Source organism: Rhinopithecus roxellana, chromosome 8 (genome assembly GCF_007565055.1).
Source record: "Rhinopithecus roxellana isolate Shanxi Qingling chromosome 8, ASM756505v1, whole genome shotgun sequence".
Classification (NCBI taxonomy): Eukaryota; Metazoa; Chordata; class Mammalia; order Primates; family Cercopithecidae; genus Rhinopithecus; species Rhinopithecus roxellana.
Window position 1 is genome coordinate 41,992,613 of NC_044556.1, and position 26,329 is coordinate 42,018,941.

General features: G+C 56.6%; 3 protein-coding genes across 10 annotated transcripts; 2 read left to right on the top strand and 1 right to left on the bottom strand.

Moving 5' to 3' along the window:
* The first annotated feature begins 1,965 nt into the window (after positions 1–1,965).
* Positions 1,966–6,650, top strand: MUC1 (mucin 1, cell surface associated). 8 transcript variants are annotated; one of them, XM_030936865.1, is made up of 7 exons: positions 1,966–1,984; positions 2,723–2,792; positions 3,258–4,291; positions 4,391–4,446; positions 4,595–4,731; positions 4,877–4,998; positions 5,090–6,254. In XM_030936865.1, the coding sequence occupies exons 2-7, from the start codon at positions 2,735–2,737 to the stop codon at positions 5,336–5,338; spliced, it is 1,656 nt and encodes a 551-aa protein (XP_030792725.1). In that variant the 5' UTR covers positions 1,966–1,984; positions 2,723–2,734; the 3' UTR covers positions 5,339–6,254. The 8 variants fall into 8 exon arrangements, with proteins under 8 accessions (XP_030792725.1, XP_030792726.1, XP_010357989.2 ...); XM_030936866.1 differs by having other exon boundaries at positions 3,285–4,291; XM_010359687.2 differs by lacking the exon at positions 1,966–1,984 and adding an exon at positions 6,264–6,650 and having other exon boundaries at positions 2,637–2,792; positions 5,090–5,239.
* An 858-nt stretch (positions 6,651–7,508) lies between these two features.
* Positions 7,509–18,349, bottom strand: TRIM46 (tripartite motif containing 46). Its single transcript, XM_030936401.1, has 10 exons — positions 18,107–18,349; positions 16,492–16,753; positions 15,908–16,251; positions 15,089–15,232; positions 14,874–14,969; positions 13,908–14,161; positions 13,550–13,671; positions 12,230–12,532; positions 10,035–10,332; positions 7,509–8,683 (listed from the first exon to the last, which is right to left on the bottom strand). Exons 1-10 carry the CDS (start codon positions 18,167–18,169, stop codon positions 8,290–8,292), a joined length of 2,280 nt encoding a protein of 759 aa, XP_030792261.1. The 5' UTR covers positions 18,170–18,349; the 3' UTR covers positions 7,509–8,289.
* Positions 18,350–18,791: 442 nt separating this feature from the next.
* On the top strand, positions 18,792–23,083 carry KRTCAP2 (keratinocyte associated protein 2). The gene is made up of 5 exons (XM_010364620.2): positions 18,792–18,923; positions 19,252–19,406; positions 19,516–19,579; positions 22,622–22,688; positions 22,931–23,083. The coding sequence occupies exons 1-5, from the start codon at positions 18,842–18,844 to the stop codon at positions 23,049–23,051; spliced, it is 489 nt and encodes a 162-aa protein (XP_010362922.1). The 5' UTR covers positions 18,792–18,841; the 3' UTR covers positions 23,052–23,083.
* The last annotated feature ends 3,246 nt before the right edge of the window (positions 23,084–26,329 follow it).

The window sequence follows — 26,329 nt, forward strand, 5'->3', positions numbered from 1 at the left end:
ATAGGGTGGGGAAGTGGAAGGAATCGGGGAGTAGAAGAGAAAGCTTGGGAGGGGGGAAGTTAGGGATCTAGGGGAAGTTTGGCTGATTTGGGGGTGCGGGTGGGGGAGGTGCTGGATGGAGTTAAGTGAAGGATAGGGTGCCTGTCGGAGGATGCCCGAAGTCCTCCCAGCCCCACTTACTCACGGTGGCAGCGGCGACACTCCAGTCTATCAAAGATCCGCCGGGATGGAGAGCCAGGAGGGCGGGGGCTGCCCCGCTAGGGGTAGGGGGGAGGCCGGGGGGGCCGGAGGCCGGGACGAGTGCAATATTGGCGGGGGAAAGAACAACACTGCACCGCGTCCCGTCCCTCCCGCCCGCCCGGGGCCCGGGACCCGGGATCCCAGGATCCCGCTCCCCACCGCCTGAAGCCGGCCCGACCCGGGAACCCGGGGCGCGCTGGGGAGTTGGGAATTGGGTTCACCTTGGAGGCCAGAGAGACTTGGCGCCCAGAAGGCAAAGGGAATGGTAAAGGGGAGGGGGTAGAAGAACGGGAGTTTGCGGAGTCCCGGAAGGCCGCTTTCCGACGCCCGGGCGTTGAGCGCGCTTGCTCTTTAAGTACTCAGACTGCCGGGCGCGGAGCCGTCGCCATGGTGACGCGTGTCCCAGCAACCGAACTGAATGGCTGTTGCCTGGCAATGCCGGGAGTTGAGGTTTGGGGCCGCCCACCTAGCTACTCTGGTTTTCTCCGGCCTGCGAGTGGGGGGCTCCCCGCCTCCCCGGCCCGCGTTCCCGGGCGCGCTGACGTCAGACGCCCCCAGCCCGCCGAACGCCCGCCCCGGGGTCTCGCCGCGCACAAAGCTGCGCCTCGGGTACCGAGCGGCGCGCGGGTGGGAGCGGTGGTCTCTCGTCTGCTGATCCGATGCTCTCCAATCCCGTGCCTCGCCGAAGTGTTTTTAAAGTGCTTTCCAACCTGTGTCTTTGGGGCTGAGAACTGTTTTCCGAATACAGGCGGAACTGCTTCCGTTGGCCTAGAGCGCAGCCTGCGACTGCGGGACCCAAGTTCCACGTGCTGCCGCGGCCCGGGATAGCTTCCTCCCCTGGTGCACTGCTGCCGCACACACCTCTCGGCTCTTGCGCATTACGCACCTTACGTGTGCTTTTGCCTCCCACTACGTGCCTACCTGTCCCCAATACCACTCTGCTCCCCAAAGGATAGTTTTGTCCCTAAATCCCATTCTGTCACCCCAACTACTCTCTGCCCTCCCCCACCTTTTTGAGACGGAGTCTTGCTCTGTCTCCCAGGCTGGAGTGCAATGTTGCGATCTCGGCTCAGAGCAACCTCTGCTTCCTGAGTTCAGGCGATTCTCCTGCCTCAGCCTCCTGAGTAGCTGGGATTACAGCGCCCGCCACCACGCTCAGCTAATTTTTGTATTTTTTAGTAGAGACAGGGGTTTCATCAACTTGGCCAGGCTGGTCTTGAACTCCTGACCTCGTGATCCACCTGCTTCGCCCTTTTAAATTGCTGGGATTACGGGCGTGAGCCACCGCGCCCGGCCCGATCTGCCTCTTAAGTACATAACGGCCCACACAGAACGTGTCCAACTCCCCTGCCCACGTTCCAATGTCCTCTCCCACATATCTCAGTGCCCCTTCCACATACCTCAGGACCCCACCCGCTTAGCTCCATTTCCTCCAGACGCCACCACCACGCGTCCCGGAGTGCCCCCTCCTGAAACTCCCAGGAGTCCACCATGCTGTGCGTTCCTCCCTCCCTGGCCACGGCAGTGACCCTTCTCTCCCGGGCCCTACCTCCCTCTCGCGGGCTCTCGCTGCCCCACTTAGGCAGCACTGCCCTTACTCCTCTCCGCCAGGTCAGAAAGGCCCCTCAGCCGGCGCGGTCCAGCCTCGCAAGGCTCCTGGTGACCACTAGAGGGCGGGAGGAGCTCCTGGCCAGTGGTGGACAGTGGCAAGGAAGGACCCTAGGGTTGGTTCATCGGAGACCAGGTTTCCTCCCTTAAGTGGAAATTTCTTCCCCCACTCCCTTCTCAGGAGAATGCCAAGGAGGGAACCTAGGCTGCTGGAAAGTCCGGCTGGGGCGGGGACTGTGGGTTTCAGGGTAGAACTGCGTTTGGAACGGGACAGGGAGCGGTTAGAAGGGTGGGGCTATTCCGGGAAGTGGTGGGGGCAGGGAGCCCAAAACTAGCACCTAGTCCACTCATTATCTAGCCCTCTTATGTCTCGGCCCTGCTCTGCTTCAGTGGACCCAAGGAGAGCGGGGAAGTGGAGTGGGAGACCTAGGGGTGGGCTTCCTGGCCTTGCTGTACAGAACCTCGACCTAGCAGGCTTTGTTCCCCATTCCCACCTTAGTTGTTGCCCTGGGGCTAAAACTAGAGCCAAGGGGCCCCAGGTTCCAGACTGCCCCTCCCCACTCCACCCTGGAGCCAGGGAGTGGTTGGTGAAAGGGGGAGGCCAGCTGGAGAACAAATGGGTAGTCAGGGGGTTGAGCGATTAGAGCCCTTGTAGCCTACCCAGGAATGGTTGGGGAGGAGGAGGAACAGGTAGGAGGTAGGGAAGGGGGAGGGGGCGGGGTTTTGTCACCTGTCACCTGCTCCAGCTGTGCCTAGGGCGGGCGGGCAGGGGGGAGGGGGGCCAGGGGGACCGGTATAAAGCAGCAGGCGCCTGTGCCCGTTCCACCTCTCAAGCAACGCCTGCCTGAGTCTGTTCTGCCGTCTCCCCACCCAGTTCACCACCACCATGACACCAGGCACCCAGTCTCCTTTCTTCCTGCTCCTGATCCTCACAGTGCTTACAGGTGAGGGGCACAAGGTGGGGAGTGGGCTGCCCTGCTTAGGTGGTCTTCGTGGCCTTTCTGTGGGTTTCGCTCCCTGGCAGATGGCACCATGAAAGGCAAGAATTGCAGACAGAGGTTGCCCTGTCTGTGCCAGAAGGAGGGAGAGGCTAAGGACAGGCTGAGAAGAGATGCCCCCAACCCTGAGAGTGGGTGCCAGGGGCAAGCAAATGTCCTGAAGAGAAGTCTAGGGGGAAGGGAGTAGGGAGAAGGAAGGCTTAAGAGGGGAGAAATGCAGGGGCCAGGAGCCGAGGCCTGTAGGCAGAGAGAAGGAGGCTGCTGCAGGGAAGGAGACAGCCAACCCAGGGGCTGCTGAGGCTGCCCACTCCCCAGTCCTCCTGGTATTATTTCTCTGGTGGCCAGAGCTTATATTTTCTTCTTGCTCTTATTTTTCTTCCAACCCAACCCTATTACTTTAACTTATCACAGCTGCCACGGCCCCTGAACCCACAACAGTTGTTACAGGTTCTGGTCATACAAGCTCTACCCCAGGCGGAGAAAAGGAGACTTCGGCTACCCAAAGAAGTTCAATGTCCATCTCTACTAAGAATGCTGTGAGTATGACCAGCAGTGTACTCTCCAGCCACAGCCCCGTTTCAGGCTCCTCCACCACTCAGGGACAGGATGTCACCCCAGCCCTGGACATGGAACCAGCCACAGGTTCGACTATCACCTTGGGACGGGATGTCACCTCGGCCCCGGACACCAGTGCAGCCCCGGGCTCCACCGCCCCCACAGCCCACGATGTCACCTCGGCCCCGGACACCAGTGCAGCCCCGGGCTCCACCGCCCCCCCAGCCCACGATGTCACCTCGGCCCCGGACACCAGTGCAGCCCCGGGCTCCACCGCCCCCCCAGCCCACGATGTCACCTTGGCCCCGGATGCCAGTGCAGCCCAGGGCTCCACCGCCCCCCCAGCCCACGATGTCACCTCGGCCCCGGACACCAGTGCAGCCCCGCGCTCCACCGCCCCCCCAGCCCACGATGTCACCTTGGCCCCGGATGCCAGTGCAGTCCCGGGCTCCACCGCGCTCCCAGCCCACGATGTCACCTCGGCCCCGGACACCAGGCCGGCCTTGGGCTCCACTGCTCCCCCAGCCCACGATGTCACCTTGGCCTCAGGCTCTGCATCAGGCTCAGCTTCCACTCTGGTGCACAACAGCACCTTTGCCAGGACTACCACCACCCCAGCCAGCAAGAGCACTCCATTCTCAATTCCCAGCCACCACTCTGATACTCCTACCACCCTTGCCAGCCACAGCACCAAGACTGACGCCAGTAGCACTCACCATAGCACAGTACCTCCTCTCACCTCCTCCAATCACAGCACTTCTCCCCAGTTGTCTATTGGGGTCTCTTTCTTTTTCCTGTCTTTTCACATTTCAAACCTTCAGTTTAATTCCTCTCTGGAAGATCCCAGCACCAACTACTACCAACAGCTGCAGAGAGACATTTCTGAATTGGTGAGTATCAGCCTTTCCTTTCCCATGTTCCCCTGAAGCAGCCATCAGAACTGTCCACACCCTTTGCATCAAGCCTGAGTCCTTTCCCTCTCACCCCAGTTTTTGCAGATTTATAAACAAGGGGATTTTCTGGGCCTCTCCAATATTAAGTTCAGGTATAGTTCTGGGTGTGGAATCAGTGTGGTGGTTGGAGGGTGGGTGTTGGTCATGACTATAAGGAGGGACTGGTGCACTCAAGGTTGGGGGAGAGTCCTGAGCCAGAGCTGGGACCCGTGGCTGAAGTGCTAATTTCCCTGTGACCAGGCCAGGATCTGTGGTGGTACAATCGACTCTGGTCTTCCGAGAAGGTACCACCAATGTCCACGACGTGGAGACACAGTTCAATCAACGTAAAACGGAAGCAGCCTCTCGATATAACCTGATGATCTCAGACATCAGCGGTGAGGCTACTTCCCTGGCTGCAGCCCAGCACCATGCTGGGGCCCCTCTCCTTCCAGTGTCTGGTTCCCCACTCTTTCCTTAGTGCTGGCAGTTAGAGGGGCACCTCCTCTGGGAGACTGCCCTGACCACTGCTTTTCCTTTTAGTGCGTGATGTGCCATTTCCTTTCTCTGCCCAGTCCGGGGCTGGGGTGCCAGGTTGGGGCATTGCGCTCCTGGTGCTGGTCTGTGTTCTGGTTGTGCTGGCCATCGTCTATTTCATTGCCTTGGTGAGTGCAGTCCCTGGCCCTGATCAGTGCCCTCCCCACCCCGGCCGGTAGAAGGCACTCCGTGGTCTGCCATAACCTCCTATTTCCCCAGGCTGTCTGTCAGTGCCGCCAAAAGAACTATAGGCAGCTGGACATCTTTCCCGCCCGGGATGCCTACCATCCTATGAGCGAGTACCCCACCTACCACACCCATGGGCGCTATGTGCCCCCTGGCAGTACCAATCGTAGCCCCTATGAGGAGGTGAGATTGGGCCCCACAGGCCGGGGGAGGCAGAGGCTTTGGCTGGGCAAGGATTCTGAAGGGGGTACTTGGAAAACCCAAAGAGCTTGGAAGAGGTGAGAAGTGGCATGAAGTGAGCAGAGGAGGACCTGGCAAGGATGGGGGGGCAGAGGTCAGAGGAGTTCTGGGGGACAGGCCTGGGAGGAGACCATGAAAGAAAGGGGCCCTCAAGAGGGAGTGGCCCCACTACCAGAATTCCTAAAAGAGCATTGGCTGTCCACATTCATGCTGGCTGGCCCTGGCTGAACTGGTGCCACCGCAGCAGTTTTGTTTTATTTTGTTTTGGTTTTTTTGCACCCGGAGGCAAAATGGGTAGAGCACTATGCCCGGGGAGCCCTTCCTGAGGAGTCACAGGGGTGAGCCCCTGTGCCCCTAATCATCTCCTAGGAATAGAGGGTAGACCGAGAAAGGCTGGTGTAGGGGGAGGTTTCCCAGGTAGAGGAAGAAGTGTCAGCAGACCAGTTGAGCCTGGGTGCCAGTGGGGTTCTTGGGAGCTTCAAGGAAGCAAGGAACCCTCCCTCCTTCCTCTCCTGGCTTTTCTCTGTGGCACCTAGTAAATAATTACTGCAGCCACCTGAGGGTGGAAAACCACTCCAGGTTGGGGAGGAGAGAGGAGTTTATTTTTCTTGCTCCTATTTTCCTCCTCCTGGAGACCTCCCTCTCTCAGTTTTACAAAGACACAGATACACACACACACACGCACACACACACACACACCCCTACACACCTTCTTTGGCTGGAACAACAGAGAATGGAGGGACAAAGTGGCTGATTAGAGCCAAGGAGAGGAAGTGAAGGAGAGCAGAGGGAGGAGGGCAGCCCTGTTTACAGTCACCGGCTGGTGGGGTGGCAGGTGCTCTCTCTGAATAAGCCCTTTGAGAGCTGGCCAGGACCCTGGACTGATTACCCCAGCCTGGTGTGGCATCCAGGGGCTCTAGGAGGTACCTTCTGCTCCTCACCCTGGATCTCTTTTCCTTCCACCTAGGTTTCTGCAGGTAATGGTGGCAGCAGCCTCTCTTACACAAACCCAGCAGTGGCAGCCACTTCTGCCAACTTGTAGGGGCACGTCGCCTACTGAGCTGAGTGGCCAGCCAGTGCCAGTCCACCCCACTCAGGTTCTTCAGGGCCAGAGCCCCTGCACCCTATTTTGGGCTGGTGAGCTGGGAGTTCAGGTGGGCTGCTCACAGCCTTCTTCAGAGGCCCCACCAAGTTCTCGGACCCTTCTCGGTCTGTGGAAGCTCATGTGGGCCCTTGAGGGCTTATGCCTGGGAAGTGTTGCAGTGGGGGCTCCCACGAGGACTGGCCCAGAGAGCCCGGAGATAGCAGGGGACCTGAACAGGACTGAATAAAACGTGGCCTCCCGCTGCGCCAACTTCTGATCTTTCATCTGTGGCCCGTGGGCAGCAGGGCAGTCAGAATGTGTGTGAGAGGCCTGGGGGAGGAGACAGGGAGGCCAGGAGGCGGTAAGGAGCGGGTTTGTTTGAGAAGCAGGAGCTTTGAGGAGGAGGTGACGTTGGGATGTAGGGGTGGCCTGAGGAGCCACCTCTGGCTAACCCTGGCAGCACAAGCGGAAGGAGGAAACGAAACCCAGGCGGGTTTTGGAGGACTAGCGTGACTGGGCTCCGAGACTGGGATCTGTGTGACAGTGGCTCTCCCCTCTCCTCACCTGGCCCATGCCCTCCTTGCCCCCTGGCACAGTGCCCCCAGATGGCTCTATTCTTAGCTGTCCGAGTGTGAAGTAAATCCTTGGGCAGTGATAACAGCCCAGAGTCAACAGGGTTGAGATAAGCAGAGGCTGGGTCAGATCCAGGCGCTGGCACCAGGCCCAGCCCCGTCCCTGACCCCGGCTGCCCCACCAGCCTGCTGCCCCTGGGGTGGGCTCCACAACACCCTGGGAATGGGGAAGTGGTTCTGGTTCCCTGATCCCTTTGGGCCCAGCCACATTGCCTGTCCCCTCAACCGCATTCCCCCAGGGCCTGGTGGTGCAGGGCAGGCCCGGATGCCCTGGTTGGGGCCTGCTGCCAGCAGCCAGAGAGCTATGTCTCCTGGCAGCTGTGGTGGGCTCAGGCAGGGCCAGGACACGTGTGGCAGGAGGCTTAGAGCGCCTAGCCTGGGGCCTTCCTCCCTCAGGCACCAGATCCTTTGGTTGCCCCTGCCCAGAACCACAGCCTAGCACCCTGCTCCCTCCCGCCCACCACACCCAGCACAGAAACTAACAGGAATGACTGTGCTCAGGGAAGGCAGAGATGTGCCTGGCATCACAGTTTATTATTTATAAACCATGACAATAACAGCTGTTGCTCAGCACAGGCCTAGCAGAGCCCACTGCAGGAGGACGGCAGTGGGCACCAGAGGCCTTGCCTGGCCAAACCCAATGGGAACACCCAGACTCAGCTGGGTCCCCAAGGGAGACTTGGCACATTGGTGTGGGTGCGGGACAGGTAAAAGCATGCAAGAGGGAGAAGAGGGACGTAAGGGGCATGCAGCTGCGGGGGGTCGGGACCCAAATAAATAAAGCAGGATGACAGGGTCCCCTTCCCGTCACCAGGAGTGCCTGGACAGCTTCCAGCCCCAAAGTCTGCCTGTCCCAAGGCTGTAGTTCAGCATCAACAGGGCAGGGAGCTTGGCAGGGCAAGGGCAGAGCTGGAGATCATGCCCAGTGTTTCAGGTGCCCGGCCCAATCAGCCTGGGGGGCACAGGACAGGGATGGAGAAGGGGCTGTCTCCATAGCTTGGGTAACATGCCAAAGGCAGGTCATAGGGCAGACTCAGTGGGGGTGGGGGCCTGGCTAACAGGCAATAGAGAGAAAGGGGGCCATCCAGAGAGGTGGGCAGAAGAGAGCCCCTGGGTCAAGAGAAAACCGTGGGAAGACACAGACACGGGAAAAGGGGCAGGGCCACATGGTAGGAGAGTTTAGGGGAGAATCTGCCAGGTGGCAACAACCCGGCGCCAAGAGGTTTGGGGGCCAGGGCCCAGGAGGACCCCAGGTCTGCATGAGGGGCCTGGAAGGCTCAGTCCAGCTTGGCAAAGCCCCCAATGGTGACTTTCCTCTCAGGCTTAGTGCCCACTGGTTCCTGGAGCTGTACTGCGCCACCCCCAATGAAGCAAAAGGCAGGGCACACAGGCCCTGAGCAGTCCAGGGGGCACTCCAAGAGCCCACGGAAGGACACAGCATCCAGGAAGGAAACCCGGCCCCGCTCGTAGTCCAGGCAGATGCCCAGGCGGGGCGGCAGGGGCACTGTGCAGCCCGCTGCAGGGCCGTCCCTCCCTGTCAGCCCTGCGTTTGAGCTTGCCCCCGACCCCAGCAGGATCTTCCCCATGCCAATGGTTAGGAAAGCAAAGGGCGGCGACGCCTCCACTGTGGCATCCTCGGCACCGCTGTCGTGCCCGCTGTCCGGGTCGTACCTGCAGAAGCGGGTGTTGGGGACGAGATTGTTGAGGGATGGAGTGACAGATGAGGTACCAGAGGGAGACGCTGGAAGGATGGAATGTTGAGGAGCAAGAAGTTGAAGGGATGGATTTCGGGTGTTGAGAAGTAAACGCTGAAGAGGCAGGGGTTAGAGTATAGGCTCAGGAGTTTGGGTTTGGTGGAAAGAGAGCGCTGAGAGGAAAGCACATTGGCAAGAGGGGCTGGGGGGACGGGAAAGACATGGCATTGGTATAGCACGTGAAAAGGCGTCGAGAAAAATGGTGTTGGGGAAATCATGCTGGGGAGATGGTTCTGAGGATGAGAGGACATTGGAAGAATCCGAAATTAGTGACTAAGAAGAGAAAGGATGTTGGGAAGGTGGGTGTCGGGAGAGAGATGAGGGTGGATTGGTGTCACAAATGAAGGGTGTTAGAGGGATGCAGGGTTGGGGACAATGGGGTTTAGGAGGGGATTTGTGTTGGGGGGAAAGCATTTTGAAGAAATAAGGTGTTGGGGGATAGAGTGCTGAGGAGAAGGCTTAGGATGAAAAGCATTAGTGGGAGAGTTTTAAATAGGGAGTTGGGGAGAGGAGGGTTATGGAGGTGAGATGTTTAAGGGAAGATATATATATATATTTTTTTTTTTTGGACGGAGTTTTGCTCTTGTCACGCAGGCTGGATGGAGTGCAATGACACAATCTTGGCTCACCGCAACCTCCACCTCCCAGGTTCAAGTGATTCTCCTGCCTCAGCCTCGCGAGTAGCTGGGGTTACAGGCATGTGCTATTTTTTTTGTATTTTTAGTAGAGATAGGGTTTCTCCATGTTGGTCAAGCTGGTCTTGAACTCTCGACCTCCAGTGATTTGCCTGCCTCGGCCTCCCAAAGTGCTGGGTTTAGAGGCGTGAGCCACGGTGCCCAGCTAAGGGAAGAATTTTAAGATATGGGTGAAGGAGGTCTTGGAGAGCAAAGGTTTTACGGAGAAGGGATGTTGGAAATGGAGTGTTAGGAAGAAAGGATACAGATGCTTGGAGAGATACAGATGCTTGGAGAGATGGTGTGTTGGTCCAGAGTGGCAGATGGTTGGAAGGAAGCAGAGATGGCTCCCTCTTCTATCATCCCTTTCCCTGACCACACACCACGCTCTGAAAATCAGTCCTCAAAAGCCCTTTTGCTGAGCCCATGCCTCTCCTGGCCACAGGCCTCCCAGCCTGGCTTCCATACTCCAACTACTTCCTCCTAATCCCCTCCCATCCCACCCTAGCAAGTCTGTGCTCCGCTTGCCACCCCTTCCGCGCCCCTCACTTCCACCAGGACCCCCATACTCCATCCCTTCCAGAGGGGTCTGACCTGGGGCTGATCACATCGGGGGCACCCTGGAAACTTTCTTGAAGCTTGCTCTCCAGCCCGACGCCCACCTTGACCAAGTAGGAGGCTGGGTCTACAGCGCAGGCCCAGTAGCTGCGGCCCTGGGTCACAGCCACGTTGCCCAGGACCACATCCACACTCAGGTGGCAGCCGGTCAGCAGCCGGTCAGCAGCCAGCAGCAGGGGCAGCCCTGGAACACTCCGTACTGCTCGCTGGTCCTTGCTGATGGCCAGCCGCTCTCGGCTTGCACCCCAGCGGCCGTCGAGGAAGAAGTGCAAGACTGGAAAGAGGGAGAGGGTTGAGATGGAGGAAGAACTTCAGGGACAAACACTGGCACTGGGGGCTGTGAGACTGCGGAACAGGGAACACATTGCAAGGGTGGTTCAGTCACCAGGAACAGGCAGGGGGTTCAAGAGAACAGGACATGGTAAATCGGAAAGGGAGGCATGAGGAAAAAAGAAGGGGGCATTCCAAATGGGCATGGGACCCCAGAGAGTTTCTGTGATGATGGTGGGCACAGAAGCCAGTGCTCTGGACCTGGCTGACTCATGGGGTTTCCTCCAACCCCTTACTTGTGGCCAGCCCCATGGACAGTTCCCACTATTCTGTTCTACCCGGTGACATTCCCATCACCATCAATCTATGCCTTCCAGCCCATACTCTGGGTTCACACCTGGCCCTTATACCCAGTCCCTACTTGGGTGGCAAGGCTTCCCTCTCATGCCCACCCCCTGGAGTTCGAACTATTTTCTAGTCACTTTAGTAACATTCTTGAGCCCTAACCATGAGCCAGACACTGTACTCAGACTTCCATGCATCGTCTCACACCAGCTGAATTTTTGTAAACCTATGAGGTAAGCATTATCATTTTTTAAAAATAATTTTTTTTTTGACACGGAGTCTCACACTGTTCCCCAGGCTGGAGTGCAGTGGCACAATCTCAGCTTACTGCAACCTCCGCCTTCCAGCTTCAAGCGATTCTCCTGCCTCAGCCTCCCAAGTAGCTGGGATTACAGGCACCTGCCACCACGCCCAGCTAATTATTTTTATTTTTAGTAGAGATGGGGTTTCACTATGTTGGCCAGGCTGGTCTTGAACGCCTGACCTCGTGATCCACCCGCCTCGGCCTCCCAAAGTGCTTGGATTACAGGTGTGAGGCACCATGCCCGGCCAAAAATAATTTTTTTTTACATATTTTATTGATCGATTGATTGAGACAGAGTTTCACTCTTGTTGCCCAGGCTGGAGGTGCAATGGCACAATCTCGGCTCACCGCAACCTCTGCCTCCCAGGTTCAAGTGATTCTCCTGCCTCAGCCTCCCAAGTAGCTGGGATTACAGGCATGTACCACCACACCTGGCTACTTTTATATTTTTAGTAGGTTTCTCCATGTTGGTCAGGTTGGTCTCAAACTCCCAACCTCAGGTGATCCACCTGCCTTGGCCTCCCAAAGTGCCAGGATTACAGGTGGGAGCCACCTCGCCTGGCCTTTATTTATTTATTTATTTTTTCCGAGACGACAGAGTCTTCCTCTGTCATCCAGGCTGGAGTGCAGTGGCGCAATCTCGGCTCACTGCAACCTCCGCCTCCCGGGTTCAAGCGATTCTCTTGCCTCAGCCTCCTGAGTAGCTGGAATTGTAGGCATGCACCACCACGCCTGGCTAATTTTTGTATTCCTAGTAGAGATGGGGTTTCACCATGTTGGCCAGGCTGGCCTTGAACTCTTGGCCTTGTGATCCGCCCTCCACGGCCTCCCAACATGCTGGGATTCCAGGCGTGAGCTACCTCGCCTGGCCTATTTATTTTTTTAGAGATCACGTCTTGCTATGTTGGCCAGGTTGGTCTTGAACTCCTGGCCTCAAGCAATCCTCCCTCCTTGGCTTCCCAAAGTGCTAGGATTACAGACATGAGCCGCTGCACCTGGCTAGTATTATCATTATCCCTACAAAAAAGGACTCTGAAGTTCAGAGAGGGTGAAAAACTTGCCAGAATTCACTCACACAGTTGGCAAGAGGTAGAGCTGGGATTTGAACCCAAGCAGTCTAGCTCCAGAGTTAGTGTGTGTGAGACCTACTATGTTATATGGCCTCTCTAGTGGCCACCCGAACCAACCATCAGGGCCTGGGCCCTGGCATACCCCATGCCCTTTGCACGACCACCTGTGCCTGCTCACTCACCAGGTGCTGGGGGCGTGTGCAGGTGCACATCCTCACTGTACTCGCCGTAGCCGGCCTTGTTGCAGCCGCGGACGCGCAACACGTACACAGAGCCCGTGTCGGGGTTCTCAAGCAGGGCACTGGTGCCCCTCACCTCCTCCCGCCTCTGCCAGCGGGTGGGGCCCGGCTGGGCAGGCACATCTGTGCGCCGGAACTCAACGGTATAGTGCCAGGCAGGTGGTGAGTGGGGTGGCAGCCGCCAGCACAGGAAGATCTGATCATAGGCAAAGGTGCGCTGGGTGTCAATGACGGGGGCCTCAGGCACTGTTGGAAGAGACAGCGGGGGTCAGTCAGGGCCTGGCCACTGGCCTGGTATGGAGGACAGGGACAGGCAGGAAAAGGGAAAGCAGCGGGAGCCGGGGGGGTGAGTGTGGGTGAGAGGGAGCTGGGGAAGGGCTCATCTCAGGACTGGGCACAGGAGAGGCAGGGCAGGGCCCAAAAGAGAACGAAGCTGGAAAGTGCTGGGCTGGGGGTGAGGACACCTGTGTGCTAGTCCTGGGCTGCTGCTACCTCACTCTGGCCTGGAATAAGTCACTTCCCCTTTCTGGGCCTCAGTTTCCTCCCCTGTCAAATAAGGGTATCAGATCAGGTAAGTTCTGGGGGCCCTTGCAGCTCAGACATTGTATGAGTTAAGAGGAGCCCCAGGGAGGGGCAGGCAAAGGCCACTGGAGCCCACAGGCAAGAGGGCGCCGAGCAGGAAGGAAGAGAACCAGGCTCAGAAGAGAGATGCAGGAGGCAGCGAGGTGGAAAGTGGGGACAACAGAGGGACAGAAAAGCTGAGGGCAGGGGTTGGAGGTCAAGGGAAAGGAAGTGCAAGGCCAGAGGGCAAGGGTCACAAGGACAAAAGGTCAGAAGGGCCAGGATTACGCAAGCGCCTGAAGAAGGCAGAAGAGAGACAGGGCATTGGTCCAGTGGGAGGACCACGAGGTCGGGGCAAGGCAGGAAAGAGAAGGAAGCAATGAGTGGTTGGCCGAGATGTGTGGGAGCAGCGGGGTGGGAAGGGGGCCCGGCGGCGGGCAGGGCCCCCGGGGCAGGGCCGCTGACTTGCCTGGGGTGCTCCGGAGCAGAGTCCGCGGTGGCCACAGCCTACAAACAAAGAGAGGGAGAAGCAGCGCTGAGCGCGGTAGGACGGTGTGGCAGGGTGGGCTGGGTGGGAGGAATGGCTGGCCAGGCCGGGCAGGAGGCCGGGGAGGTCCCCGGTGGGCACTGCCCCCCGGGCCCGCTGCTGGGGAGGAAGGGAAGAAGGCTCTGGTTGGGCATGGGGCCTGGCCATCTCCTTACCTCGCAGGAAGTTAAGCTCTGTCAGCAGCTTCATCTCACGTCCCACGTCGAGTTGGCAATGGCGGAAGGAGGAGCTGGCAGCTGGCCGGAACGTCTGGAGGGCTTCAGTAGCTCGGGCAATCCTGGGATGGGGGCAAGAAAAGGTCAGGCACTGCCATCTGGGCAGCCACCCTGCCCCTCAATTCTGTCTTGCCTGCCCCTAGAGCCTTGGGAACTGCTTTGGGAGCTGGTATCAGTTTGGCCTCATGAAAATCCTCAGAACCCCAGTTTTCCACCTGGAAATACTGTAGACATTGTCCTAGATGTTGGTCACACCCATGATGTCCCTGCCCCCCTAGGATCCCATGCCCCTGAGTACCTGTTGTGCAGCTGCTTGGCGGCTTGCACAAAGCAAGGCTGGTCTGTTTCCTTAAGTACTTCCTGGGCATAGCCCACCAGACCTGAGCCATCCAGCAGGCTCCGGTGCTCCTGGATCTGGGCGCTGAGACGGGCCAGCCGCTCCTGCTGGCATTCTTCAATGGCCTGAAGCAGTGATGCCCGCTTCTCCTCCAGCACAGCCCCCAGCCCCCGCACCAGCTGTGATACCTCCTCCTTGGCCTGCTGACCACTCACCTGCCCAGGGAGCAACACCCAAAGGATGCATGACTTACTATCTTCTTTTTGGAGGCAGCACTTGTGCTGGCCTCCTTGGACACCACAGCATGGCTAAGGTCACAAGGGATCTGGGGAAATGCTGCTCACCCATTCCTACAGGGCCTGGGCTCATGGTTGCAATGGGACCTCTAGATGGACTCAACTCCTGGTCATTTGTGCCAACCTTCCTGGATCCCCACATCATAATCCCTGCCCCTTAGTGACTCATCCAAATGAACAAGGCCATGGCTACCCTAATGTCCACTTTGACTGCACTAATTAATGTCCACTGGCATCTATGCCATCCTTAGTTGTCCATCCCCATGTCAGCCAGCTCAATCAACCTGTCAGAAGGTATCAGTCATCACCTCACTCTAGTACTGGGGATGTGTGCCATCCTTGGTAGGCACCTGAGCCTGAGAGCATCTGAGCTATGCATAGGGTTTTTTGAGCGATGCGTGTGGGGTTTTTCGAGCTCTCTGCTGAGCTATAGCCACCCTGCTCCCCCTGCAGCCCAGGTACAGCCTGGCCTGGGGCACTGGTGTTCCTGCAAACCTGGTTTAACCAGAACCTGGACACCTCACGGGCTTCCTGAGCTAGCAACGAGGTGATTGGGTCATGACCACCCACACCCTCTTCCTGCCCCTACTCCCAGGCAGGGCCCAGGGCCCACCTCCGTGCCCTCCCTCACCTCGGTGTGCCTCACGGCCTCCTCCAGCTCACAGATCTGGGTCTGTACCGTGTCCTGGTTTCCCAGGATGTATGTCAGGCTCTTTGTCAGCTTGTCCTGAGGGGGAAGAAAGAGGTGGGCATCATGCCCAGCTCTGCAGAAGCCAGCAGTTGGGAGGAGGTGCAAGAGGGTAAGAGTGTGAGTTAGCACTAGGGTTGGATAAGGGGGGTCCTTACCTTGAGGGCCTGGTAGGCACTGAGCACTGGTGTGATCTTGTGCCCGCTGTGGGTGCGCCGCACCCGGCAGAGTTGACATACCAGCCGTTGGCATGTCTTACAGTAGTGGGTCACCTCTTCCTTGTGGTCTGGGCACATAAGACCCTAGGGACACAAAGAACAATGTGATGGTCAGACAATGGTGTGGGTAAGGGTACTGTGCTACCACTACAGCAGTTTGGTGCCCTCCCTCCACTGGCAAGATGGGAGTGGAGACATCTGCTGGTGGTGCTCCACAGTGCCACCTGGTGGTACATAGTGGCATCAAAGAGAGCCTTTCCTGCAGTTTCCGGGCGGTGCCCATTTCACCAGCATTGCACCTCCTTTCATCTCTCTCATTGGGATATGTGGTAATAACAGTAATAATGATGCCAATTAATCTTAGCCTGGTAGTTAATAATTAACCTTGTCCATCTTGTTTACTGCTGTATCTCCAACACCTAGAATAGCACCGTGCACATAGGTGCTCATTAAATATTTGTTCAGTGAGTGAATGCACACAGACCTTTTCAGTGTGCAGATAGTGAACAAACACTATCTCACACCTTCCTCTCAGCAACCCTTTAGGTATGGACATTGCAGGGCAGATACTACAATCCCCCTGTAGTAAATGAGATGGAGGCCCGAAGTTGTTGAATGATTTGTTACAGATAACAGAGGTAGGTGCTTAGCATTGAAAAACCCTTCCCACTTCCTTTTGGAAACCCACAATGCCAGGCACCCCCACCCACCTGCAGCAGCATGTCCCTCCCTCCCCAGGCCTTGGAAGGGCTGGCTCACCTTGGGGCGGAAGGAGAGGGTGGGCAGGGTGGGCTCATGCTGGGCTTTCTGCGTGCCCCAGGGGTGGAAGAGCTTGAAGCACTCATTGCAGAAGGTGGCACGGCACTCTGTGCAGCCCTTGGTGGCCTCTAGTGGTGGGGGCTTGCACAACTGGCACAGGATGGCGCCTCCCACACTCACACTCTGGCGGTACCGCTCCACCACACGTTCCAGGGTCAGGTTCCGGAAAAGCCCTGCCAGACCCCGCTCCCCAAGCTCCACATCACCTTGGCATGCTGGACACGGGAACATGATCACCTGGGGGTGCAAAGCACCTCGCTTCCTCCCAGGGTATGTCCCAAAGCCTGTGGGTGAACCAGGGAGGTAGAGGACGTGAGAGTTACAGCTGGCTGGGTGTGGGGAAGCCTGTTCAATTAAATTAGATTTTCATTGTGCCAGAGCTCAGCTCTCATTAGAGCCTGCGTAAGCAGTATCTCCACCCCCTAAAAAGACAGACAGATGCCCCTGACCAGTGATGGACTTCTTCCATCTTCCTGATGAATAGCTCAGCGTTCCCATCCCCACCCTACAGGCCCCAGTCCCACCTGACTTAAGCAGCCGGTCCAGGCGGTCTGGCTTGGGGAGAGTTCTGCGGGAGAGGCGGGGGCTGCGGGTGGAAGGGGTGGAGGCAGGAGAGGTGGGCTCAGAGCTGGGGTCCCCACCATGTCCTATGTAGCCCTGCTGGCCCAAGACCTCCCGGGCACAGGCCTGGCACACGTTGTGGGTGCAGGGCAGCACTAGTGGCTGCTTGTACATCTCTTGACACACTGGGCACAGCAGTTCCTTCTCCATGTTCTTCATGCTGGTCTGTGGAGGGACCAGGAGGCTAGGTCAGCGCTTGGACACCTAGGCATACCTCAGCAGCCCCTTGGCTGCCCTTGGATACCCTAGGGGTCTGAGGAAGGAGCAAGACAAGCTACCTGCAGCTTTTCCCCAGCACCTGCCTTGGGCTGGTTCACAGACCTTCCCAGACCTCTGTCCCTTGCTGCTTTCTCCGCGGCAGAGCTAAAGGCCCAGAGGAGGGACGGTTGGACCTTGTGCCTGCTCCAGCCTCAAGCCCAATCCCCATTTCTCCAGGCAGCTGGCAGCCCCCTCACCTGCCTCCATCCCCCATCTGTGGGCAGCATGCCCCTGGCATTTTTCTCAAGGACACCGCCCATTCTGCAGCTCCATGCAGACCCCCACTCCTTTCTCCAGCAGCACCCCCATGTCGTGATTCCCGATAGTCAGGCGAAGCTGGCATTCCATCCTGCTCGCTCCATACGTCCTCCCGCCGCGGCTCCGGCCTGCGGCCACTCCAGCCTCCATTCCCTATCCTTCACTTCCCCATCGTTCTCCTCCAATCCCTCTAACCAACCCATTCCCCTTCGCCCCCATCAGGCCCTCCCGCCCTCTCCCGCAGCGCAACCCGGTCAGCGGCACCCGCTTCTCCGAGCTAGTGGGGGAATCAAGAGCCCCGCCCACTCGCCCCCTCCCCACCGGAAGTCCCCTCCCCCTCTTGGTGGCGAGAGTGGGGGTCCTCAGGCTATGCCCCACCCCCACACCTCACCTTGGTCCCTCTCTTCGCAGCCATCCCGGTCAGGGGCGCAGCTGACACAAAGGAGGGAGGGACAAGGAGGGGGGGAGGAAGTGGTGGGGGGGAACACGGTTGGCACCGCCCCTGGGAGAGCCGGGCAAGGGTTGCCATGACAACCGCAGGCTCGGAAGCAGCCTTGAGTGGGGGTGCGTGGGGTGGGGTCTTGGGGAGGGGTCCAAATTGGGATCTGCACTGTGGGGCGGCTCCTACATCATCCCCCACCTGTCCTCAGTTTTCTTGGAAAATATCCAAGCTCACACTTCCCCTCCTCATAACAGCGCCTTTCCCCTGAAGCCCCAGCCCTGGTGCACTGCTGGAGGCCACCCCAGCCCATCCGCTGCGTCTGGGCTGCTCCTAGCTCCTCCTCACGCCCCAGCACACCGACGCCTTCAAGGCACTCACCTCCGGGCTGCTCCCGGGATTACCCTCTCATACCTGCATCACGACCCTCCCAGCCGTTTCTGCCATCGCTAGCCCCCTGTCTACATCCCAGCGTCTTCCTGGATCCCCACCTGTTCCAGGTCCCAGCTTGCCACAGAACCCTATACGCCCCCTCCCCTTCCCTCGACCCCACCTTAACTCACACTGATGCGGACCAGTGCGTCCATGATGGAAGTGAAGGTCTGCATATCCTCACCCTCTGCCATGGCCCTACCGTGCCCGCCCGCCCCTGGGTGCCCGATCCCGGCTGCGGCTGCGAATCCTGGGCTTAATGCAGGAGCCCAGTGGGGGTGTGAGGAGGGCTGGGGGGTGAGGTGTCACTGCGCATGCTCCAGGGACCAGCCTCGAACAGTGCCCGTCGGGGTAGGGGGTGGGAAATAGTTCTCCCCACGTGGTTCTCGAAAGCCGGTCGGGGGGGTTGGGGAATATGGAAAGGTATTTGAGGGGGGAGCCATTTCTTATATTCTCGTCTTTCATTGGCTCCTAATTTTACTCATATAAAGCGGGGGATTAGTTTCGGAGGAAAATGGGTTCCTGGTTGGGAGCACTAAATTTTGGGTTGAGAGATGTTGAGGTAATGGTCATGGGGCAGGGAGGTTTGAGGAACGTGCACTAGATATGACAGAAATGGCAAAGAAGACAGAGATGGGATAGATGCCACAGGCACGGGCCCAATGACTTAAAGAGATAAGTGCAGCTTGTACAGAGTGTCCGCGGACGCACCAGGTATGAGGAAAGCCTGGGGACCAGGGCGGTGGCCGAGGATGCCCCCTCGACGCATTATTTCCTCCCTGTCGCAAGAGGGCGCTGCGTCCAAGCACGGAGAGGACGAAAGAGGAGAACGCGGGGAGTAGCAAGTCCGCATTAAGCGCTAACGCATGCGCATAGCTAATCGCACCCGCCTCAGCTTCCCTTTCTTGGCCAGAGGCGCCGGTTGGACTCACGGGAGGGGCATGATGGGTAACGGGACTGGTGGGGTCCCCAGGAAGTGCTAGAGGGGGTCGGGGTTTGGGTGGAAAAGCTTTCCTTGTCCTCTCCCGGCAGAGCTGACGTGTCCTGGTTTCCACCGGGAGCGGGCATTTCCACTGGACGGGAGGGTTCGGGGTGTCAGGGGCTGGGGAATACCTAGGGGTTGCCGCGCGGTGTGGGGAGTTGGGGCATGTGGCTGCAGTCCCGGGAGTTCTTGGAGGGGGTCGGCCCACCGAGCTTCTGGACCGGCCGATCTGCCCGTAGCTTGCCGGAGGGAAGGCGGAACTTGACTCTCCGTCCCTTCTCCCATCCCCTCTAGTGGTAGGTACAGGCACCTCGCTGGCGCTCTCCTCCCTCCTGTCCCTGCTGCTCTTCGCTGGGATGCAGATGTACAGCCGTCAGCTGGCCTCCACCGAGTGGCTCACTATCCAGGGCGGCCTGCTTGGCTCAGGTCTCTTCGTGTTCTCGCTCACTGTATCCTCCCTGCGGTTGGAGGGGGCGGGCCACGTAGGCATGTGCCCTTCCCCTTCCCCACACAGCTCTGCCCCAGTTGCACGCCCTACTCCTTAACTCCCTCAACCAGGCCTTCAATAATCTGGAGAATCTTGTCTTTGGCAAAGGATTCCAAGCAAAGATCTTCCCTGAGAGTAAGTGAATATTGGAGCTTGAGTGTTTGAATTTTCTCCTCTTTAACCTCCTGAAACATGATATTGAATTTCCAGATGCTTAGGTTTTTTTTTTTTTTTTTTTTTTTTTTTTGAGATGGAGTTTCGCTCTGTCGCCCGGGCTGGAGTGCAGTGGCCGGATCTCGGCTCACTGCAAGCTCCACCTCCCGGGTTCACGCCATTCTCCTGCCTCAGCCTCCCGAGTAGCTGGGACTACAGGCGCCCGCCACCTCGCCCGGCTAGTTTTTTGTATTTTTTAGTAGAGACGGGGTTTCACCGTGTTAGCCAGGATGGTCTCGATCTCCTGACCTCGTGATCCGCCCGTCTCGGCCTCCCAAAGTGCTGGGATTACAGGCTTGAGCCACCGCGCCCGGCCAATGCTTAGGTATTAAAGGTTGTTAAGGAGAAATATATTTACTAAAGCTGTCTGAAGACAGATGACGCTTTTCGATTCTGCATCTTGTATAGCTCTTGGAGTTGGAGCTGGAAGAGAAAGCCTTTGAAAGCAAGAAACTTTGGTACCTTTTGGCCAGCTCCCAGGGAAGGTTTGAGGGGAACAGGCAAATTTGGGCTGATGTTTTGCATCTGTTCGCTAGGAGGTGGTCCTTGGTCCCACCAGAAGAAGCAGCAGGACCAAATTCACTGTGGAGTTCTGATGTGAAATTGACTCAGTATTAGAGAATTCTACTTATTTGAGGAGATTGTGAAGAGTCTAAATACTAGAGGCACCAAATTTCCATGGCAGCAGGAATCCTGACCAAATCAGAATAACTGTTAGATTATTTCCTGTTTGGAATAATTCTTGTTCAATTGCTCATGTAATCAAGAATCAATTCAGTTATTTATGGAGAATTAAGTTTATAAAGCAAATTAAGCGTCAAGACCAGATTACTTAAGGAATGCCATGTGCTCAGAAATTCACAGCAGATGCAATCTCATGTAAAGGCTTCATCTGGCAAAACAAAGATCTATCACAGTTGCCCTTAATCTTTTCTTTTCTTTTCTTTTTTTTTTTTTGAGACAAGGTTTTACTCTGTCACCCAGGCTGGAGTGCAGTGATGTGATCATGGCTCACTGCAGTCTTGACCTGGACTCAAGCAATCTTCCCACCTCAGTCTTACCTCTTATCAGTAGCTGGGACTACCAGTGAGTGCCACCATACCCAGCTACTGTTTTAAGTTTTTGTAGAGATGGGGTTTCACCATATTGCCCAGGCTGGTCTCGAACTCCTGGGCTCAAGTGATCCTCCTGTTTCAGCCTCCCAGAGTGCTGGAATTACAGGTGTGAGCCACTGGGCCTGGCTGCCCTCATTTCTTTGCACCACTCTAGGACTTGCTTTCTCCGCATAGTCCTTTTGCGGGCTTCAGAGTTCCTTCCATCCAGTAGCCCTGGGACTTCTCTCTGTTAGATTTTGTTTCCATATATATTATCTTCACTTGCTTCTTTTTTTTTTTGAGATGGAGTCTCGCTCTGTCACCTCTGCTGGAGTACAGTGGTGTGAACTCAGCTCACTGCAGCCTTTGCCTCCTGGGTTCAAGCTATCCTCTGGCTTCAGCCTTCCAAGTAGCTGGGATTACAGGCATGCGCCACCATACCTGGCTAATTTTTGTATTTTTGGTAGAGACAGGCTTTCACCATGTTGGTCAGACTGGTCTTGAACTCCTGACGACAGGTGATCCACTCACCTTGGCCTCCCAAAGTGCTGGGATTACAGGTGTGAGCCATCGTGCCCGGCTTTTCAGTTGCTTCTGGAAGAAACCGTTGGCTGAGTGGGATGGCACATGCCTGTAATCCTAGCACTTTGGGAGGTGGAGGCTGGCAGAGCGCTTGGGCCCAGGAATTCAAGACCAGCCTGGGCAACAGAGAGAGACCCTGTCTCTACAAAAAATACAAAAATTAGCCGGGCATAGTGGTGTGCACCTATAGTCCCAAGTACTTGGGAAGCTGAGGTGGGAGGATCGCTTGAGCCCAGGAGGTCAAGGCTGCAGTGAGCTGAAACTGCACCACAGCACTCCAGCCTGGGTGACAGAGTGAGATTCTGCCTCAAAAATTAAAAAAAAAAAAAAAAGAAAGAAAAAAGATACCATTGTGGTGGGGCAAAGCTCTTGGCCCACTTCGCCTTCTCTGCCCTCTCCACTTGGGCAGGTGCAGCCCTGTGTGTCCTTGCTTTTGTCCTCTCATCTTCTCTCCCATCATATTCCAGGTAACCTAAAATCCTTTCCTGCCCCCATGAACAAGTGAATCCAAGCACTCTGCCCTCCAACCTGTGTCCAGGGAGCAAGGCCCTCAACTTCCACCACTGGTCACCCAGCTTAATGAATTGACTCTCATTGTCTGGCTTCTGTTGGAAAGGGCTTAACTGGGTTCCCCAAATGGGAACACATCTTGCCCTTCAGACTCTGTTGTCCATCACCTTTCCTTTTCCCTTTTATGGGAGGAAAGCCAGGATAGGGAAGTTACATGAGATTTGGGGCAGAGCTGATTAAAAAAAAAGCATACATCTACATCCATGTTTTTTTTTTTTTTTTTTTCTTTGAGACAGGGTCTCACTCTGTTGCTCAGGCTGGAGTGCAGTGGTGCAATCATAGCTCACTGCAGCTTTGAACTTCCCAGCTCAAGGGTTCCTCCCACCTCAGCCTCCTGAGTAGCTGGGACTACAGGCATGTGTACCAGTGTACTACCATGCCTGGCTATTTTTTTTTAATTCAATTTTTTTTTTTTTTTTTAAGAGATGGGTCTCATTTTGTTGTTCAGGCTGGTCTCAAACTCCTGGCTCAAGTGATCTGCCCACCTCAGCCTCCCAAAGTGTTGGGATTCCAGGTGTGACCCACCGCACTCAACCTCCTACCTCCATGTTCTGGGTATCATTAAGGTCATCTGAATCCTCCTGCTGTTGTCATGCATACCCTTCTAAGCAGGTTCCCCAGGATTCAGAGAGCCCCGGATTTCTCCTGGACTCCACATGCGGATGCCTAATATTTCCATTCTGACCGTTGCCCTCCTTGTTTCTTCTTGCCTCCCTAGTTCTCCTGTGCCTCCTGTTGGCTCTCTTTGCATCTGGTCTCATCCACCGAGTCTGTGTCACCACCTGGTATGTTCCTGACAGCTGGGTAAGGGGTGTAGCATTCTGTTCTTTGGCACTGGATCCTACTCTGATGGTTTCAGACTTTTTCCTTCCACAGCTACCTCTCCCTCTGTTCTCCCTCTTTTGTCCTTCCCCATTTTCCTAAACTTGAACTTGGATTCTTTCCCTGATGCTAGTATCTTCCCTAGGAGGCACTGGGCTGGCAGCATGCCCACTGGTGCCATGACCTTTCTGTCTTCACCATATAGCTTCATCTTCTCCATGGTTGGTTTGTACTACATCAACAAGATCTCCTCCACCCTGTACCAGGCAGCAGCTCCAGTCCTCACACCAGCCAAGGTCACAGGCAAGAGCAAGAAGAGAAATTGACCCTGAATATTCAATAAAGTAGATTCTTTGTAGCTCTGTGAGTTGTGATATGTTGTGGACCTCATCTACCAGTGCCCAGCTTAGGTGTACAGAATGTTAAGACATTTAGGCACCTTCTGTTTTCAGACCTTGGGAATGGTGAGGCTTTCCTTCCTCCCACATTCATTTTTACCAATTATCTGCTGAATACCGTCAGTGCTGCTGGAATGGCATATACTTGTGTGAGTCTCATCATGGAAGAAAAGTGCATGAATGTTCTGCAGTCATGATCTTTGGGGAAAGGGGTAAAGGCTGCAATGCAGGAAGGCCGGCCTGTCAGTACCAGAAGGGATCTTGGAGCAAAAGAGTAAAGGAAGGAAAGGTCCCGTACACCTATACTGTTTCATGGGGTTCCACGTGGTATCTTTGCCACTCCAGCTCCCTTCCTTGAGCAAATGAGCCCCCTCCTGCAAGTGCATAGATGGGACTTCTCTCCTGATGCTGTCCCTGGGACCTATCTGTTCTACTCCAGAATGAACATATGCCTGTGTTTAGAAAGACTCCCCAGGTGGTCAGCTGCTCCTTGCCTGTTTGTTCTGGTGCCTTCATTTTTTTCTCCGTCTTGTAGCCAAGACACTGGGAACTTCCTAAGTTGTAGTGAAGTATATAAAACAATAGGAGCAAGGACATCAACTTCCGAGCCAACCTTGATACAAATGCAGGTGGCTACTTGCACCCTGCCCTGTCTGTGCTCTGTCATGAGGAACAACTCTGTGCAGAGTGCCTGTCCTAGGTGCCGTCCCTTGTGCTGAATGATGTGGGTTTTAAGGTACACACCTCGTCTTGGTCAGTTTTGTCTTTTCCAGAGCCTGATAATGGACAATAAAAACTGGTGGGTTGGGCCAGCCGCAGTGGCTCAAGCCAGAAATCCCAGCACTTTGGGAGGCCGAGGTGGGTGGATCACTTGAGGTCAGGAGTTTGAGACTAACCTGGCCAACATGGGGAACCCCATCTCTACGAAAAATACAAAAATTAGCCAGGTATGGTGTTGTGTGCCTGTAGTCCCAGCTACTTGGGAGGCTGAGGCACCATCATTGCTTGAACCCAGGAGGTAGAGGTTGCAGTGGGTGGAGATTGTGCCACTGGACTCCAGCCTGAATGTGAGACTCTGTCTCAAAAAATAAAAAGGTGGGTTGGTTGAATGAAATAACCTGTCCTGACAAACAAAATCCTGTCCATAGGTGCCTGAGTTAGGGAATAAGACCCAGTGAAGATGAAGAAGTGAGTAGAGGAGTTTTGGTCAAGGATTAGAGACCACCCCACCCCACTCCCATCTTTGGCCAGAACCCTAGATACTTTCCCTTCTGTAACCTGGCCAAGGTGGAAGTGCTAGGCAGTTTATCCAAGACGCCTGCAGGGGGCGCTATGGATTCACATCTCCCTCCTGGAGGCTAGCGGCACCCTCCCAGACAAGCTAACCCTGAGGGCCGGGAGTGGCATTAGTTGCTGCTGGGTCTGTCAGTGTAGAAGCCAGCCTTCTTGGAAGACTCAAAAGACTGGTCCATTTGGAAGGACTGAATCCTGAATTAAACCTCTTCTCCTCCTAGGCTGGGATTGGAGGCAGAAAGTTTAGTGGAGACCAGAGAGAGCCTCCCTGAGAGGATGGCCACTCTAAGCTCTGACTCACCGTATTGATGGTTGGGGAGGGCAGTGGGTTGTGATATGAGACCCTGTGGGAGAGGACGAGGTTGTCCAAGTTGGTCTCTGGGCTTAAGGGGAGGCTGGGTTGGTTCTAAGTCTCACTGTCAAACCTCGACTTTGCCCTAACGCAAAGTGGGAGCACTGGGCAGAGGGTCAGGTCCCAGAGCAGGTGAGCACAGACACAGCCTAGGGAGGGGAGGGGGGAAGAGGGTGGCGCGGGGTGGGTGGGTAGTCTGGGGATCCGGCCAGCAGAGGGCACCATGCCTTCCACAATGAGAGCTGGCTTGGGTGGGGACCAGCAGGGAGTATCATCTCTATGGCTAGAAGAGGGTGGGGAAGAGCCGGAGAGCAGGTGCCAGGGCAGTGCCAAGGAATCTGAGCACCTGCTGCCACCCACTGCATAGGCACCAGGGGCAGCATGTGGCCCAGGAATAATGACGCCTTCCTCAAGGAATGAGTGCATTTACAAGGCAGGTTGGCGCCAACGTCGCAGCTCTGCACCCTGCCTGGTTGCAGGCTGGCTGCACCTGACCTGCCAATTAACCCTGGCAGGGGTATCACAGCCACCTAATCACCATCATTAAGTAAGGGGGTGTGAGGACTCCATGGCTGCCAGAGCCCTGAGGGTGAGAAGGGCAAAGGTGCTAACCTCTTGACCCCTGGACTCCTGGGGCTCAGTTCCACCCCAGAGGAGGCGGTAGGCCTGAGGGAGAGAGAGGCGTCCCCGCCCCTAGGGGACAGAGGGAAGCCAGATGTTTCCTCCTGCTCCCTCACACGTGGCCCTGACACCCGCTGGCGCCCACAGCCAGCTCCGGAAATAGGAGTAAATAATGCAGGGGATGGGGGTGCGGGGAGTGTGGAGGACAGTGGGAGGGCGTTGGCTCTGTGGGTTCCTGGGGGCAGAAGTGATGCCTCCAGAGAAAAGGGAGGGCAGTGGGAATGTGAGACCAAGGGCAAGGAGGCTGAGTCCCTGAGGACTGGCACTTAGGCGGGTCAGGGCGGGGGGTGCGGGGGGGGTGCCCAGGGCAGGCAGGGAGGGGGAGTCTGCGCCAGGCCTTGGCTCCAGCCCTTTCCGGCCCTTATTGTCCTTGGTGAGAACAGGACGCTGTCCCGTTCCCACTGCCGGGCTCCCCCAGCTCTGCTCCCCAGGGGCTCGGGAAGGATGTTGGGAAACAAGAGAGAGCCAGAGACCCGTAGAGACAGAGATGCTGAGAGACACAGAGACAGATACAAAGGGGAAAGGTTCAGTCAAAAGCGGTCATTGAAGCTTATTGTGAGCCCAGTGGGGCCTGAGCGCTGTGGGAACCTCGAAAGAATAGGAAGCCTGGAGGCCCTGCCCTCGGGGACCTCCGGGCTGGCCTGCCCCGTGCGCACCCCTCCTTGACTTAGGCTTACTAGGATCTGCCTCCCAAGCAAACAATGGTGGGACTCTCACATAGGCACAGTTGGGGCGCTTAATAGCTCTGCTTTAGGTACCTTTCTTTGCTTTTCTCCCAGCAGACTGGAGGTTCCTCAGGGGGCAGTGCTGGGATCAGGATCAGGTTCCCAAATCCACCCCCGCACCTCCCACCCCCAGGGCTGAAAGCCAGCTGGCCACA